General features: G+C 40.9%; 1 protein-coding gene across 2 annotated transcripts in view; it reads right to left on the minus strand.

Moving 5' to 3' along the window:
• STON2 (stonin 2) overlaps nucleotides 1-18,434 on the minus strand; it is a 77,652-nt gene that overhangs the window by 6,224 nt on the left and 52,994 nt on the right. For both annotated transcript variants that reach the window (XM_083839775.1, XM_083839776.1), the window contains one exon: nucleotides 5,017-6,852. In XM_083839775.1, coding sequence (XP_083695901.1) covers nucleotides 5,017-6,852 — 1,836 coding nt within the window. The remainder of the gene's footprint in view (nucleotides 1-5,016; nucleotides 6,853-18,434) is intronic.

Genomic DNA, 18,434 nt, shown 5'->3' on the forward strand with positions numbered 1-18,434 from the left:
TTCTTCTGGTTCCCCCAGCACATTGTGGCACATCCTTCTAAAATGCCATGGATTGATAGGAAGTAAAGGTGGCTTTGGCAGATATTTCATGTTTATTTTTTGAAATTGTTATCCTCATTTATTGGGAAAGAAAACATACTGGATAAAACTAAATCACTTTCCCAGGTTCAAAAAGCTAATTTGTGCACAGCTTGGAAATAACTGCTTATTCTTTATTCTAACCTACCACAAGATGGCTAATCATTAAAGATGAAAAGGTGAGAAAGTAATCATGTTTAGCTCTGCCATCAGTAACTGATTATTTTTGCTATTATATTTTTCCCTTTGTTTTGCTGACAACAGTGATGTTTAAAAATTAAAATAGAGACTGCTAGTCAAGCTAGGTCAGTTTTATGTCTGACTGCTCTCAACTCCCTAAACTCTTGAGCAAGTCATTTAAGTTCTGTGCCTCAGTTTCTCTACCTGCAGAATGAGGACGAGAGCATTCACAGCCACCTTGGGATTTCTGATTGAAGGCATCCTACTATGTAAGTGTGTGTAAATAAAATATTGTGTAAATAAAGGAGAGGAATCCTTGTCTGCCACTAGTACAGGCTTTAGCACTTCTGACTACTTGCTCCTCAGGAAAGTTCTTCCTCATGCACACAGCTCAGCAAGGTGCACAGGAGAGAGACAAGGCAGGAAGAAGGCAGGCAGAGAACTGGGTGGGGAAAGCCTGAAAGCTCCCCATGGGAAGAGCAGGGAAACATCTCGTATGAAAGACTTGAAAGCCTGGGCTTTGAAAGGAAGTCAGCTCCTCATCCAGAGCTTAGCCCAAAGTCAGCCTCATTGAGCTGAAGCTTGAAAAGCATGATGCAGGATTTTGAGATATTACTCATCCTGACAGGATGTGAGCACTCTGAAAAGGCTTGGGCATCACAACATCCCACCTAACTTTTAAAGTAGGCTTGTGAAAAATAAATTAACCTGGTGTAAATCCTATACCTAGAATGAGCTTGGTATTTCTAAGCAGTCTAGATAGTTTCCTCACAACTGGAAGCATCAGAAACTTCTGTCTGTGCATCAAATCCAACAGCAGTCCAGCAGAGACTGCAGAAATTACCCAACATCACAGCCGCGGTCAAATTATGAATGAGTGGATGCAGTATCAGGCAGATATAAAAACTTGGGTTCTGTAAGCACTAGAACACCATTACCTGCATTTCATCAGGATGAATTATCCTAAGCAGAGCACTGACTCAGTTGCCCTGGTTCTACAGGGGGCTAGGACCTCTCTCTGACAGCACCTCACAGCTTCTTCATAGAGCACATGCTTTTTGTGGATAAAAAGCACAGCCAACCTTCAAGGTGATCCCAGTCAAAGCGGGCTAGCAGCAGCCCCCAGTGCAGCAGCTCTGCCTCTCACTGAGAACATTGTGCCCACCCACACTGCAGGGCTTTTGCTTCTGCCCAGTTCTTGAGCTCGCTTCAACCTCTGTCATGGGACAGAGGGGTGTCACTGCACGTACCTGGGAATCACTGCAGCCTGGCACTGCATAATGAAGTTGACTAAAAATTAGTCACTTCTGGCTCAACCCCCCTGTGTTCAGAATTCACTCATTGGCAACCAACTAATAGTTAGCTTTGCTGTGACGAATTAAGTCAAATATCAAGGAATATCTGAATTTATTTTCAATTCATTTAATAACGCAGTTTTTCAATAATTTAATTTCTTCCAGTAGGAGTACCCACTAACAGAAAAGACCATGCACAACACTCAGAAAAATATGGAAGTTATTCATTTAAAACAAATCAGCGTGGTAGACAACCAAGTGAACTGATTAAGAGAGCAAGTTCCACCTATAGCTCAGCTCTAGCAAAAATACTGAGCACATCAGCGTTCATCAGTGTCCTGAGTGTTAGGCACACAATGCACAACTTCTGTATTCCTTCTCTTTGCTCAACAGGCTGATTCGGTGCTCTTTCTCTAACAGACAGAGGCACTTTTCTAATAAAATCAGGAGGAAATCACCAGACTGGTTTTCTCTTGAGCCTCTTGCATCCTTGAACTACTGGCATTTCATTCTGACAATCAAGGATCTCATCATGTAATTCACAGGTACACACACTTGGGTTACTGTGATTGCAGGGAATCTGCTCCAACATCCTCTGCTGTTCCAACATGTTTGCATTACAGAATTTAATTACTCTGCTGCAGAAAGTGTAGCAGGCAGCATGCCTGGGATCCTCAGCCAAGATGGGCCAAAGTTCAAATATCCAGATCCAGACCCAGCTTAGAGGCTACAGCCCTGCCTCGTTCGAAGAGCGTTTTCCCACGATCGGCGGCTGGGTGGATGTTTTCCTAACATTCTGTTGGTGGATTGAAAAAAAATACCAACATGTGGAGCCCAGCCAGCTGCAAGTGAAGCTCTGCAAAGCCTGTAAATAGGCTTTCTTTATCAACTGCTGTGATTATATTAATTGTGAATAAGAGAAGGGCAATCAAGTTTACCAAGCTATTTTGGAAAGGATTTCAGCAATGTGCTTGGTAGAATGCAGTCCATTTGTTTCTTAGGTCAACTCATGGTCAGAGTACACACAGTTCTTCATTTGTCATATGCTTTTCCATTTCTCGTCATAAGCAGACATTTTGGCTACAAAATAATACAGACAGTGCAGATAACAATTTCCTATAGCGAGAGTGCAAAGGGCCCCATCCCATTAGAAAGCACAAAGAGAAAACATTTGGGTAAGACAGTGAAAGCACTGAAATAATTCTTACCAAGTCGGGTGCTGGGATGCTGCAATGTGACTGTGAGCATCTGGTGGGACCCGCTCTCCTCCCCAGCAGTGCTGTGGTACCAGCAGTCAGGGCAGGGCACAGCCAGGGCTGGTGGTGTCACTCGCTTCACGTCTACACACGTGCCCCAGGCCGTGCGGACAGCTCGTGTGGCCTCTGGAGGCGGGCTGGAGATGGGGACTGTGGCCGCCCGCGGCCTTCCCCCTCAGCTGTCTGCCTCCAGCTCTGGAGTGCCAGGCACCAGAGCAGCTCCTTAGCTCTGGTGCCTCTAAGGAGGAACAGGAATAAACCTCCCTAGTTCTCCCTGCTAAATCAATGGTGTCGAGTGGTTCCGTTTACATCCCTCTTTGGTTGCCATCTACTTCAAGTAAGGAAAGCTATGGAACAAGCAGAACTTTGAGAAATGTAAATAGCCCTTGAGAGGCAAGATCGGATTTAAATTACATTTAGCGTGTCCTGTCATCACCCTGGGATTCCCTCCCTCTCACATATCCTGTGTGTCCTGGCCAATACAGCGCTTGCAAGGCCTTTCCGTTCCCTGAAATTACATCTGGCCTGACCGGAGGGGTGAGGACACTCTCTTCCTCTCAGGATGTAAACAAATATTAACAGCCCTGCATTCTGCGCGGTGACACTGATGGATAGATGCTCTGTGGCAGGCCTCCAACAGCAGCGCCAAGTCTGCTTCGTTTCCCCCTGACCCAGGGTATGTATCGGCAAGCCTCACACTGGGAGAGACAACAGCGAGGAAGCGAGAGCCACAGATAAACATCTCCCTCCCGGCTGCGGTGGGTAAGGCAGCATCACCTCGTAGGATGCAACAGAGCCAGGAGTTCTGCCTCTTTTCCTGGTTTGTTCCTGGAGAGTTCTCGGGTTGTGTTAAAGTCTGAGGGCTTCGTTGTCCCAGCTGTAATGTCTATACAGTCAGTATACAGAGAGAAGATGCTACAGAAGTCCCACTTTCACAGCATCTCCTTCCCAGAGCTTATACAGATGGTGCATTGAGATTTTCCTCACAAGCATGTTATTGCTCCTACACAGCCTGAGGTTAAATTTTCACTGCAATATTTCTCAGGTTCCCAGACTTTCTCTTCTTCTGCCCTGCACTACAGAAAGCACAGACCCCTCACTTCAGTCAGTGATATCCCTCCAAATTTGTAACCTACAGTGCAACCTGGTGTCCTTGGGCTGAAACGTGATCCAAAAGATTAGAAGATTTGGATCGATGTTTTGCTACTATAGATTAAACTCAGGAAAACAAATGTCCTTAGAAAGTGGCAGATCTGGTGCAACACTGAACTTTCTTTCAGGAAACACCAAACACAGAAACCCACCCAGTCACACAGCTACATTACTACAGCATTAATACTAAAAAGTACACTTGGTTAGTAAAAAAGTAGCTTAGATCAGACAAATCAAGAAGTAGAGTTCACTATGTATAAATATAAACCTGAATTATCTAGTTTTATTGCCCAGGATGAACAAATAGTGGGGACAACCAAAGGGAACAGTAGCTTGCTCATACTACTTGAGTGTTTAATTACTAACATGTTACAAGAAATACAAAGACTTGTGGATTTAATGCTGCTATCTTCTCTTCGGGGTTAAGCTGTGCTCACCTGTCTGCACTGATTCCAGACACATAGCCACAACCTGGCATTTGCAAAACATTTTTTGTAATGGTTACACAATACCTTCTGTCCTCTTATGACTGTTCACTCTAGACACTTTACAGGGATTAGTTGCAGTATATGCGTCAAAATACATAGCACTGGCCCAGCGTGTTTGCAAGGCAATGGCAATGCAATGGATGGAAATGCATGGAAAATGAATCACATGTGCTGGCACTGCAGTAAATTATCTGGTCCTGTCATTCAGTCACATAGCATAGGGTCTTGCCTTTGCATGTTACCTGAATGAGCCCTGCTTTCAACAGCAGTGCTAAGCATATAGAAATGTTTGACACAGAAGTCCCATAGTGTACACTCATGAAAGCAGAGACAGAAGGCATATTTTTGCATCTGGAAAATCCCAAATGTTTTTATCATTAGTAATGTTTGTAGGATGTATAAACTACTGCAATTAAGGGTAAGATAAATGCTATATGCAACAAACTGATGTTGTTTGATACACTGCGAAGAATGATTTATACCTCAGCATGTTAACCCAGTACTCTGTCTTCCAAAATACATAACCCCTTTAAGCTTACTCCTGCAGAGATCGTGTGCACCACTCACCTGAGTTTTTGTCAGGCAGTCGGTTTATCCTCCACACAATGGAGTTAAAGGCATGCTCGTATTTGGCGGTTCCCAAAGTAACTCTCATGACCGGCTCAGAACCAGACAGGCTGGTTGATCCAAAACTGGCCCCCTTGTTCACCTTGGCTTTCAAAGATTTCTCCCCCAGGACGCTCTCCCTGCGGAAGTTCTTCACCCACTCATTGGGCACGGGGTAGCGGATCATCACATTTTCGCAAGGGACCTGAGTTAAAGGGTCACGGTTGGAGGAGAACCCAGTGGACATCATCAGCCAGCTCTGCACCTCCACCTCAGCACCGTTGATGCTGGCTGCTGTCCTCAGAGTAAAAGGCAAAGTTTTCTCAGCAAAGACAGTTCGGAATCGCATCAGTTCAAACCGGCAGGCATCCAAGGGGTTGAACAGGATAATACGGGAGTTATTAAAGACATCCTCATCCACACATGAATGGAACCGACAGCTGTATAACTTAATCCACTTAGTGGTAGTAGTAGGCATAATATCCTGCCTTGCAACTATTTCATTCCCTTTGACTAGGATATCGTTAAGGCCCAGTCTGCATTCTGCCAGGCCAGAGAGGAAGCTGAGAACATAGATATGGGTCAGCACACTGTGCTGGAGAATCACACTGTCTCCTTTGGCCAAGATGCCATGAAACTCATCCCTGACATCAACAGTGATTTCTTCCTCTTGATAGTTTAGTCCCACCGTGCTCAGATCTGTTGATGAGGCTGGCAAGTTCATCAGCGTGTCCTGCACAGCACTGATGAAGCTAAGGAAGTCTTCATAGTCTGTAGTCCCAAGCTTGATGATTTGCTCTCTCTCTGCTGTGTGAGCAATGGCTGGTTTAGGCTGATACTTCTTTTTCTCCTTGTAGGTTGTGCGGTCCAACCGCACGCTGTGTATCCTTCCATTCTCATCATAGTTTTGGAGTTTGCGCTCTGAAATCTCATGATTGATTTCCAGTTTGAATTCCCGGAAAGGTTTCTCCAGTCCTTTCTCATAGAAAAGCTGTAGATATCCACTGTCAGTCAGCTTGACGTATATTGGTCCCCAGTGCCTGGATGACATAATATTCTTCTTCTCTGGGATCCTGAGCATCATTGGCCATCCATCCTTTGGCTGAGATGGTGCCAGGTTAAATAAGGTGGCATCCAGATCATAGGGCATCATGGGGTCATCATCAGGCAAGGTAGGGCTGCTCACACGATCTGGATCTCCAATCTGGAGTTGCTTCAGCTGCTCTACAGCATCTGTGTGTGTTATGCTTTTGTTTGCCTCTTGGAAGCTGATGGTATCAGGTTCTTGATGGAGAATAATGAGAGATTCTCTTTGGCTTTTGCCTGGAGCACTGGAGACAGAAGAGCTTTTGGAACGCCTGTCTCGCTCCTCAAAGAATGAGCTGAACGGATTGATGGGTGAGGGCTGGACATCCCGAAGAGATTCATCCAGGAAGGGATTAGTAGCACTCCAAGGTGGTGTTTCAACAGAAGGCAACTTGGTTAAGGAGGAGAGATCGAGTTTTTGAATTTTGGAGAGATCACCCAATGTGCTTTTAGGACGTTCCCTTTTCTTAAAGGATGCAGTGAGGTTAAAGTTAACATCTGGAGTCTGTGTTTCTGCAGGTGAAGTGTCTATTTTCAAGGGAGAAAGATTCTGCGGTGAACCACTGACTTCATTGTCATCAAAAGTCACCCAGCTGGGAAAACGAACTGTGGTTGGGGTAGCAGAATGCCCATTCATGGAGGTGTTGTTCAGCTGCCAGTTGACAGCCTCCATATCTACCTCTTCATCTTCCTGGAGAGATGAGGAATTGTCTTTAAAAAAAGAGGGGAGGGGAGGAAATTTCAGCTAATTATTCTGAAGTCAGCTAGTTCTCTCCACTAAAAGAAAAGCACAATCTGCACAATAGTTTGCATGCTCAAGAAAGGCCTATTCGTACACTGGGTGAGAAAGACAGTCAAAAGACTTGGATAAAATTCTGCAGAATCAGGCAATAATTAATAAAGAAATAGATTCAGCCACTTTTAAATGGACAGTTGAACCCAGAAAAGGAAAGCAGGAAGAAATTCAGAAGGAATGACAGCAATGATTGTATCTCAGCTCTCATTCCAACATAATAACCTAAAAAAGAAACAGCCCATGTGTTGTAGTGGTATTTTTAAATTTCCTTCTCTAAACTTTCACTTTTGACTTTCTTCACCTATTTTCTGTCATTTGTCTGTTTTCCTTGTTCATCCTTGTTCATTTTTTCTTCCTTCTGTCCCCAGTACTCTGCTTTAGAGAAGAATCTAGTGGGAAGAGGGAATGAACACTGAGGAACAGCACTTCTCCACTCCATCCCCACACGCTTGTCTGCATATTTGTTATTATGACAAAAACACATGGGGATATGGTGAAGGCACCATAAAAGGTGCCTAGGTGGCATTTTTACCCTAGATGTGTTCAGCAAAGATGCTTTGTGGCTTGCACAGTGGGAAACAGTCTAACAGTCCTTGGATGTCTCTGTAAAACCCCTTGGAGAAGCTGTGATCTAGAAACTTACATTAGGATACAGTTTAGACTTGTATTGTGGAAGCTGTCCTCACCCCCTGTCAGGACATGGCACCCTTTACACTTTTCTCCTTGTCTTGGGCTCTGCCAAGACACCTCCCCAGAAGCCAGCATCATACTGTGCTATTTCAGCCTCAGCTCTTTCTGGAGGAGATAGCTGCAGCAATAATAAGGTGTTTTCCAAAATGACCATCATTTCTCAGAGTTCAGAGTTTAAAGTCTTTTTTTTCCTGTTTTCTTCCCACTGGGCTGATTAATCAAGAGTAGTCCTCAAAATGAGCAGTCTACGGGTTATTATAATTGTGAATTTTATATGAAGAAGAATGAAAACAATTTATTTTTCAAGCCACATAATAACAAAGCAATAACAAGAACAGATAGCTTCTACAGACTATCCATACATTAGAAAGCGTATTGGACAAGAAGTGGCACTATCTCAGTTTCTCAGATTTTCTTCTCAGCTCTGTCCTTTCACTCCTAGCTTTGCACAATGCCTAGCTGTAGTCCCTGCTGCTAGTTGCACCACTGGGTGTAGCACTGGGTCCTTTATTCATTACGTTTTGCCACAAGACTATAAATAGATCTGTGGGTTAAAGAAAAAAAAAAAAAAAAGATTGTCTCCACAACCACACCCTAAAGTGAGCAACAGAAAATACTAAGAAAAAACCACCAAGACTAGTCTAATGTTCTGATCCTCAGGTCCACACCAATACCTTCTATGATGTCTCATGCCTTTCCAGTGTTTTGGTCATCAAGCATGTAGTTTTCTGAAGCAAAGCAAAAGCAATAGAAGGATGTGATAAGAAAGTCACATTCTTGTTTTTTTATGGTATTTCTGGGAAAACATTAATTTCTTTTGGACTTCAAATAGTCCTGTGTTAACAACATCAGGGTTTCTAAAGAGTATTAAGAAATTCTTATTTTTTTTTTTAATTATTCAGAACCTCTTCCCTGCCTGAAGTTATAATTTTCCCCTTTCCTGTATCTTAACTTTTGAATTGCAGAAACCAAGTACAACTCCACAGAAGTATTAACACTTCAGGTAAATTTGAGAGAGGCAGAGGAGCAGACCTTCTTTAGAGTCCATATAAAAGAACACATAAAATTCACCTGAAAACATTTCTTTATAAATCAAAGAAGTTTTATAAAATAATTTTTTTGCTGTTTGTTTTGATTGAGATGCCCAGAAATACCACATTAAATGAAGATGGTTTTGTAAATGTAAGCATTTGCATAATTTTATTTTATAGAAAAATCAATAAACTGTTATTTGAATTGGTATATGGAAGTATCGAATCTGGGAACTGAAATAATCTTTCTTTCTCAAACTAAAATCAAAAGTACACTCTTCTGCTGCCAAAGAGCCATATGGTTGGGTTTACAAATATTTGAAGATTACAGAAGTGGTTCTAGAAAAGACAGTTTTTTAGCTTTGTCTGTAAGAATATGACTAATGGCAGGGACATAAAAATAATAATATCCTAATGCAGCTAAGCATCCGAAGTTCTCTCTTTGGAGGGCTAGATGAAACAGTGTGTATATCCCAAGAGAAATAGTGGAACCACTGCTGTGAAGGCAAATTATCTACCTCACGGTGAAAAATCCTGACATTGCCAGGCATTGGCTTAGACAACGATTTGAGGTTTTTCTCATCTTGACTTTTGATGAGTTCCTGAACACAGATGATAATGTTTAAAGCACAGATGTCCTTCAATCTGGCCACACACCAGTAGTTCTGTGAGAGGGCACTTCAGAAAGCAATTCCTCAGATGACCAGCTAAGCTCATTGTTTTACTGCTCTGCTTTCTTAAGTATTCTTAAAATTCCTTCCTAGAAAATAAATCAAGAAGATGGCTTGCTGACAGAGTGCAAACAGTCTTGCACCCAGAGAGTGGCTCCTAACTAAGAAGGGTTAGATCTGCATTAAAAAAAAAAAAAAAAAAGGAAGAAGTGACCAAAACAGAGCTTGTGTTTTTTCCTTCTTGATTGACCGATTTTGCTTTCCTAAGCAAATGACTTTGAAATCTATCTCCCTTTCCAGTGTGCATCTTCTATGTGTCTCTGCTTCATTCTCTCACCTATGGGGTGCCTCCAACGAGCACTGGCTGTGCCTTACTACATACGTGCCTGAACATCATTAAGACACTATTAACTAATTTGCAAACTTAAATTCCTGGAGAGCAATAAAATGCCAAGCAGCATCACAATTTTTTTTTTTGTTTGTTTTCCATCCAAAGGCCTCCTAATGTTTAGTTGGCTTTACAAGTGTTCAGTAGCAAAATGTTTAATCATTTCCATTACATAAACTGGAAAACTGTATTACGTTGTAATGAATGTCAAACATTTCACTATGATCAATCTCTTGTGACTGACTACAAGGAAAGACGGCTTTGGTTCTCTCTATTGCTTCATCTTTTCGTTTTTTTGAGGCCCACATCACCAGGTGGTATCACCTTACTTACGACTGGGGCAAAGGCATACATGCAGCTGTTAGAGGACATTGATACCTTGCAAACCGTTTGTGAGAGAAACATGCTCCAGAAGTAGGAAGATCTGAAGGCACTACAGATGTGTCAAACAAAGGCAGATAAAATTACTACTTTAAGGAATGGATTTCAGCAAACTCCTGGATTTTCAAATCTCAAAGTACTTGTCTATTCTGCCTCTTGACAGAAATTAGCTTGGAGCTTCATGGTGTGCCTATTTCTGTTACCTGAATAAATTAATTTACGTGTAACTGAGATAGCTCTATTTAACACTTCAGTCCGCAGCACAGGCATGCCCTCAGTACGGTCACTGCTTCCAATGGGTATGCTCTTTGTTAATGGAGATGACACCCTCAAACAAGGTAAGCGTTGCTAAGTTTTCTGTTGGCATAGCTCAATCTATTCTAGGACTCTTGCTGGGAAATAATGCAAACAAAGGCAGTCGTATACAGCAGACAGCACTTCAGAGTTGGCCTTTAAAGATCAGCCAGGCCAAGAGGATGCCAATTGCAAAAACTGCAATCTCTGTATCCTAAGTAATGATAGAAAAGCAGAAAGTGCAGAGAAACAGAATCTGGGAGATACTACAGTACCCAGCACATTTCTAGGACTTCCAGACACTATTGGGCATGTCACAATTTTAGTCTAGAAGGAAAAGTCCCAGTTCTTCCAATGTGCAATCATTAAACTCCTGTCTAATAACTCAAGACAATTAAAAATGGGTAGTTTATGTCCTGAAAAGGTTCACGCAAGTTTTTTCTAAAATCTAAATAAAGCACCTGTCATGCCAAATTTTGTCTGAAATGACTACGCTTACCTCACACGGCGTAAGTGTGCAAATACCACATACGTTATAAAGCTATAAATTGGTTCATCAGATATTTCTGTTTTTTCTATGCACTTGTGAAGTGTTTCAAGTTTGGCACACACTATGAACCTAGGCCTGCTTTAGCAAGCTTTCCTGTTTATCACAGCTCTGCAAATGGCAGAGAGTCAAATGTGTTACTGCTGCAGCCATCAGTCTAAATTTCTCTAGCAATGTCACTAAACAAGGCTACGGTACAAAAGCACCATGGAATTTATCTGTAAGAATCTGCAACCCAAAGCACCAAAGGTGTCTTGTCAAAGGGAAGTTACTACCTGTTGATTTGCCCAGAGGATACGATATCCCTGTGAGAATAACAGTTATTACCTCCATATGTTTCCTGTGTAACTATGCTATCAATCAGCACATGGTAACATTCAGGGAGTACTTAGAAATGTTCTCTCCCATCTTGCAGGACACTGTCGAAGAGATACACAATAGACTTTGGAGGCAGGAGAAGAGGCAATCACCCCTTCACGGGTTAGGACTACGGGGAGGGGTCAGAAAGCCTTGAACCCTTTGAGCACCAACACCCAACAGGCTGGATGGGATGTTTTGTAAATGTTTCTGCAGATTTTGGGTGTCTCTGCAAGATCTGATGTGTGGAAGAGATGAGTGCCCTCTACTGCCCTCTACTCCGTGCCCTCTACTGCTGCTGCTGAACACACCACATAGAAAATTTCACAGCAATCTGGTTCTCCAGTTTGTTAAACTGTCAATTAAAAGTCATGTTTTTAACTTGATACTTTACAGCATAGCTAAGAAGTGTTTCAAAATGATCACAGACCGAGTAACCAGCAGGTACAAGATGAAAGACCCAAGTCACAGACCTGCTCTCTATTGTTCCCTTTCTTAATTCTTCCTCCTCCCACCCGACAGGCTACTCAGATGATGTTGAATGGATTCATCCATAGATAACTTTTCAGTTCACCATACTCTGTCATATTCTATCACTACATCTGTTTGAACTTGGGTATCTAAATGTAGGCCATGTAAATTGATGGCCTGATTAAACCTAGTGTCATTCTATCCCAAATCTGCAGCAGTTCTAATCTCAAGTACTAAACGGTTTGTTCCCAGCAGTGGGTTAATGACTACTTAAATATGATTCCTCTTGCTCGGTTAACTATTGCAAATTCATCACAAGTCTTAGAAGAAGTTTAATCATTAAAAGAAGTTAAATCATCTGAAGTTACAAAGAAGCTATGTCACAGAGCTTCCAGCTCTATTTAAAATACAATGAATTTCATCTCTGCTCAATTAATTCAGCCCCATGAGTCTCTAATCTTTATATGAATTGCTATATTTCATTTTAAATGTAAGCCATCATGCAGATACTAAACTGAAGATGAAATACAAGCAGATTATGATTCAGCCTCTCACAGCTGGATTGCACCAGCCCTCATACTGCAAGGAAGCTGCTGAAAAGGACCATCTTCCATGTGCCACCCTACAGGACCCTAGAAGTCAGCATTGCTTTTATGGACTTTGTTGATACTTCGACATTTCCTTATTATTCTATATCTACAGAAACTTACAGATTTATGGGAAGGTAGGAATACTGCACTTCAGGCACTGGTGCTTGCTGTGCTTCATTGCCTTGAATTATTTGCCTCGTGTCTCCTTTGCTGACACCGGCTCTTGCTACTTAGAGAGGGAAGAGAACATCTTCCCAGCAGCTGAGCCTGACACAGCCATTGGGTCTATCTAATACCACACTACCCATAGAACAGTGGTAGTTGCAGCTGGAAGCTTCACTGCAACCAGCTGTGTGTGATGCTACCTGAGGGCCTTTTTTGTCTCACTTGTTTTCCTTTCCTCTGTTTGTCTTCACTCAATTGAAGAAATTCATTAAGCTTGAAATTCAATCAGCACCCTGTCATTATACCTTGAGTACTGAAAATGTTCAAGGTAACAAAATTAGTTTACAACTTAGAACTTTCTGGCACGATTTAATTTAACAATACTCAATATTTTCATTGTGTTATATTTATCGAGTAGTTAAACTCTGACTTATGAAACAAAGCTCAAACATTTCAGACATGGTACAGAATAACTGGAACAATATTTCAGCAACTCAAAATCTATGTACAGTTAACTCCATTTTTCCTTCTACAGATCTCTCAGGTATGCCACCTGCCCTCAGGTATCACTGGAGCTTTGTAAAAGTTTCTTACAAAGCAGCCTGCAGCCTGTACTACTCAGTAAATTAGATAACCAGAATGGATCTGTGTAGTCTTAAAACAAAACCAAGTATCTCTAACACACCTAGTGCACAGAACTGGTACATTAGATACCTACAGCAGATAGCTATAGTTAGAAAATGTGTTTTCCAAATATACTGTTCAGGTTTTAGTCTGAAAACACTTAGAATTTGTACTAACACTCTTAGAAAGAATTACATATAGTGTACAATAAACCATAACTTATCGAGAAATCACCAAAACATTGCACCAAAAATAAGATGTGTAGTTGTGAAATAAAATTGCCTGTGTGCCTGAGGCCACAGCAAGCAGAGGAAAGATGAAGTCTCCAAATAATACATTTATCACTTTAACAGTAGATTCCAAATTAGACATAGTTCATGCAGGTCACGGATAAGGTTGTTAGTGTCTTGAGGAAACTGTTAGATCTTCATGTCAGGTAGGAATTATGACTTTTTAAGCTTTGGGATTTAGTTTCTAAAATGGTGGGTCACGCCAAAGATTCTGAAAAACTGTAAAACACTTAAGTATTAACTCTGATCCTAAAGATATATTGGTATTTCTTCTCAAACAAGGTACCAGGTCAGTTCCTTCCTACAAAGGAATAAAAAGTAGATATAGATACTCACTATAAGCATTTACATTACCAAGGAAAATTCTTACTAATTTATATTGTTTATTAGCTTTAACTTTTGGGATTCACTAGAGGAAAAATGTGAAAGTAGAAGACAAAGGTGGCAAAAGGGTCTAATGCTTTGAAGAAATTAAAAAAAAAAGTATATATTATCGTTCATGAACTGAACTCATTTCAAGCGAGCACCCAACTTCTCTGAAAAGTTTTCCTTGCTTTGCATTGTTCTTCCTTCCTTACACAACACAGCACAAACAACTGCAGTTAGAGACCATCTACAAAACATTTTAAATCTTTATTGCAATCTCAATAAACATTAGCAACATTAAAGCTTCATGTAAACAATATTTATCATTATTACAGCTTTTCCCAACACATTTATATGTTTATTGATTAAGAGTTTAAAATCCTGGCTGAAGTTCATATCCAAGCCTTTTGCCTCCTGGATACATGAGAAGAACACTAGCTATTTCATTGAAGCCTGATGAAACTGTCACTGCCCAGTCCCTATAGGGCCTCTATCAGTCACTCTCAAGACTGTGGGAAGAAGAAGATAATACTGTAGTGGAAGAATTTTCTGGTATTAGAAAGCTAAACATATTTGAAAGTTCCTTAAATTAAATGTTATCAGGGAGATGAGAGCAATGCAACTAATTTAGCTACAATTTACCTCATAAAATCACAGATGACTATCGGCTATCTCAAACTACTTAGCAGCAATAAAGAATTCTAAAAGGGAACAAAACTTTTTCTAGAGATAGCTAGAAGACGTTACTTACTTTAGGAAAATGAATTATTTATCATTTGGAAGCAGGTTTCTTTTCTTTTTTTTTTTTTTTTTTTTTTTTTTATCTTTCAGTAAAAAAGGCTACTTTGTAGAGAAAGTGGAGCTCTTCTCTTACACATGCGAAACAGTGATAGGGAATGGGCCCAAAAACTCTTCCAGAAAAGAAAGCTGTTTCATTTAAACCCTTCTGAGAGCCACAGATCTGGAAAGCACACGCTTTTCCTGAAGATCAGTTCATGTGCTTCCATTAGCTGGCCAGAAGGTGGTACATTAAGACTAATATAATTAGAGGAAGTCTTTAAGATCTTTACAAGATTTAGACAAGTCAACGTCTGTTCACAGAGTTCAAGATATATATGTGGCATAATACCATGGATTTATGACTAGGAATCATTTGAGCCAAGTTATGAACAGATTTTAGATAAGTGGTGGAGAGAACATTTAAAAAAATAAATAAATTTGTTTTTCCTTAGAACTTATTTCTATTAAACAAACACAATATACTCATAAAGTAAACACATTAGCAACTAAGCATACATGCATGATTCATGAACCATTACAAAGCAACTTCATTTCCACCCTTGAAGACACAGCACGGATGCGACTTGCATATTTTTACCACTCTGTCATCTAGCTTTGTTCTCAGCAAGGTGTGCTCAGTCTAGAGGTTACCAAGACTACGACTACACCCCAGTCTTAGCCATTATTACTACTAGTGGAATACTTAGGCTCCCAGTTGGAATATGGCTAAACAAAGCCTAGCCAAATGTATATGAGGGGACAGAGCAGAACTGGGAAATACAAAGCCAAACGTGGTCCAACAGAGGGATCAATCTGAGAATGACAGGTTTTCTGGAGAAGAATGAATTACTTTACACTTTTTTTTTTTTTTAATCCAAAAGAAGAAAAAGGAACAAATGAGAACCACGGAAGACACAGGCATGACATTTTTAAAAAGCAGTTCCTTTCAAAGTATGTTGGCTAAGATAATTGACGACAGTTTGCCTTTAAGCGTACTTTGGACTTTGCTTCTACCCACAGAGGTCTACTTCCCTCTCTGAGTTCAATCTCAGCAGTGCATACACTTCAGTAGTGCAACTGGTACTGAGTGAGAACATGGAGCTTGTGGAGCAATACTCTGAGTGCTAATAAGGAAAAAGAAAGCTACTGGTAGCCCAAGAAGTTTCAGGAAGTTTGTGATATTTGTTAAGCAGAACAAATTGGTAGCCAGTCCTAAAAATGCAAAGACAATCCCACTCGATGTTGCAGGAGCTGATGGCAGCATGTGTTGAACAAGCTCTCTTTCCAAAGAGCAGTTATGTAAGTCTCTTGTATGCAGACGATAAGGCACACCATTGTGTTGTATTTTTACATGCAACATGTGATGGACTGGTAACAAAATGCAAAGGTCTGCAAACCTCTTACATTTCGTCTTCAGAGCTTGAGATAGTACCATGCAAGATAAGCCTGATATTTGCAGCGGCAGACTGCAAGCAGAAATGTGCCAGCTGATGGATCCTCTCAGAGTTTGGTGTCCCACTACACAACATAACCTCTGACTACAGTGCAACACACTGTCTCATTTATTAAGTTATGGGACCAAAAGACAGTTGCATTATTGTATAAACGTGAGTGTCTGAGTGCTTCTGTTGAACATATACAATAAATGTTTCCATACCCTTAGGAAAATCAGAGGTAGGAGACCATTATGTGCACTAGATGTCTGAAACAGGTTTGCTACTGCCAGTCCATCTGTTCAGAAACTGTCCTGGTAGCATCCACATATGGTAACACCAGTTGAGGACAACTTAGTAGTCAGTATGAAATAGCTGGCTGACCTCTGGTGTCTAGCTGGGCAGTTCCTGTATCACTGAAGCCAGGTATCTGCCCAGTACAGTGCTGATTCTCTTGCAAAAAAAGGTCAGTACATAGTCAAATAAACCTGTACCAGTGCTCAATTCATTGCTTACAAAAATGAACAGTGATGTCCAAATCTGTGCATCATTTTGGAGGAGGCAGGACAATGTAAATCAGGGAGGGAAGGGATGTGTTTTGTTTAATGACTGATATAAAATGGTACAAAAGTAAAATTTGTATTTACATACAAAGATTTCAATCTCTTAACTGCAGAGAAAAAAATGAAGGGGCAAAGAGGAGAAAAAACAGACATTTGTATTTTACATCTTCAGAATGCATTATTGCCCAATGCTTTTGGCTCCCCACAACATTTAAAAATAGTAGCACTAACTTCCTGATTCCTGCACCCAAGGCATTTCCCAGGATCGAGTTTTATATTATATCAAGTCAGCAGCTCAGATTCTGTCTGCCAGATTTGTCTACATATCTCTGGTTATCCGGGCAAGAGGTAATCTCATGTTTATACACTGCTGCTACTCTGAGCAATATCAAAATGATTTACAAATTATGCCACTGCTGTTATTATTAAAAAAAAAAAAAAGAAAAAAAGACACGTTTCCCAATTGCTAATGTAAGGCTCTGTGTAAACTTAAACTTCAGCCATGTGTTTTAATAATTTAATTACCTGATTAACTGCAAAGACAGATTTATTCCATAAACGGGGTTCTATTAAGCAACATAACCTCTGATTGCAAAGCAGCACACTCTGGTCTCATCTATATCCACAGCAACATAGCTGATACATGTAAGTTTGGGAAGTTAACAGTGCTCTACTTCTGCCTGAAGCTTATGCTAGTATTTTTCCCCCTCTAATTTATGCAAACATTTTTTTTTTGTTTGTCTGTTTTAAAGTACAGAGAAGGACATATAACTATGTGCAGGTAGCCAGCTTTGCCAGTCCTTCCTGACTGAAAGCAGGCAGGACCTCCAGGCTACAGTGCAGTTTTATGAATTAACATATGAGGTGCTCATTGCAAATGTCATAGCAGCTATAGCAAAGTCATGTGCAGGTTTTTAGTTTGTTTGTTTGTTTTTAATTCCAAGAGGGATTTTTGCCACTTAACAGAAAGGACTGAAGGAGACTAGCTGGAAATAGTGTGAGGAAACAGCCTGATCTGTCTGTAATGCCTGATCCATGTAGATGTCACTGAGGATCTACCAAAGCAACACCTCCGCCCTCAACAAATGGTGATAATTACAGGTGCGTGAGAAGCAGCATGATGCAAAGGATATGATATAGGGATGGGCTGCAAAAGGCCTAGGTGGTAATCTAACTATGTGATTGTCCAAGTGACCTTCAATAAGCAATTTATGCCTTCTGTTCTGCAAGTTTTCTCTCTGTAGCAAAGGAAAAATAATAGTATAATGGAAAGTGTTACTGGCCATTGTCAAGTTTCTTTAATGAATAGATCATAAATCATATTAAAGCTTGTGGGCTTTCTAGGTACCTTGCAGGATAAATTGAATAAGCAAGGGAACTCCTTTAGGGAATAAGATAACTGGAGACAGTAGAAGCTATAGCCCATGGCTGAGCAAAACTGAACTCATGCATGCCATGCCAAAGCATTTCCTTGTGCACTGGCTACTTGTGCACAGATATACCTACTGCGTGCAAGTAGGTGTATCTGGATGTAAGCAAATAGAAAGGTGGAGAAGCTGCAGTAAGTATATGGCTTCGGGACCAAAGGCGGGATGCTTAAGTACAGGACTGTCTGTGAACTGAAAGGAGAAATTTGCTTCCTACTTTTGTTCCTCCCTGAGGCTGAGAAGCAGAGCACTGTCCACAGTATTTACAAGCAAGAAGTATTCCACCAAAACTATGGGAGGTAAGCCAAAATGGACTCTAGTACCAGTCAGCAATACACTCTCCTGAGATACACTCTCAGCATGACAAATGCTATTTGTTTGAAGGGGAGAGAGTATATGGCATGGCTCCCTCTGCCAAGACTGACCTAA

Source organism: Anser anser (assembly GCF_964211835.1).
Source record: "Anser anser genome assembly, chromosome: 5".
Taxonomy (NCBI): domain Eukaryota; kingdom Metazoa; phylum Chordata; class Aves; order Anseriformes; family Anatidae; genus Anser; species Anser anser.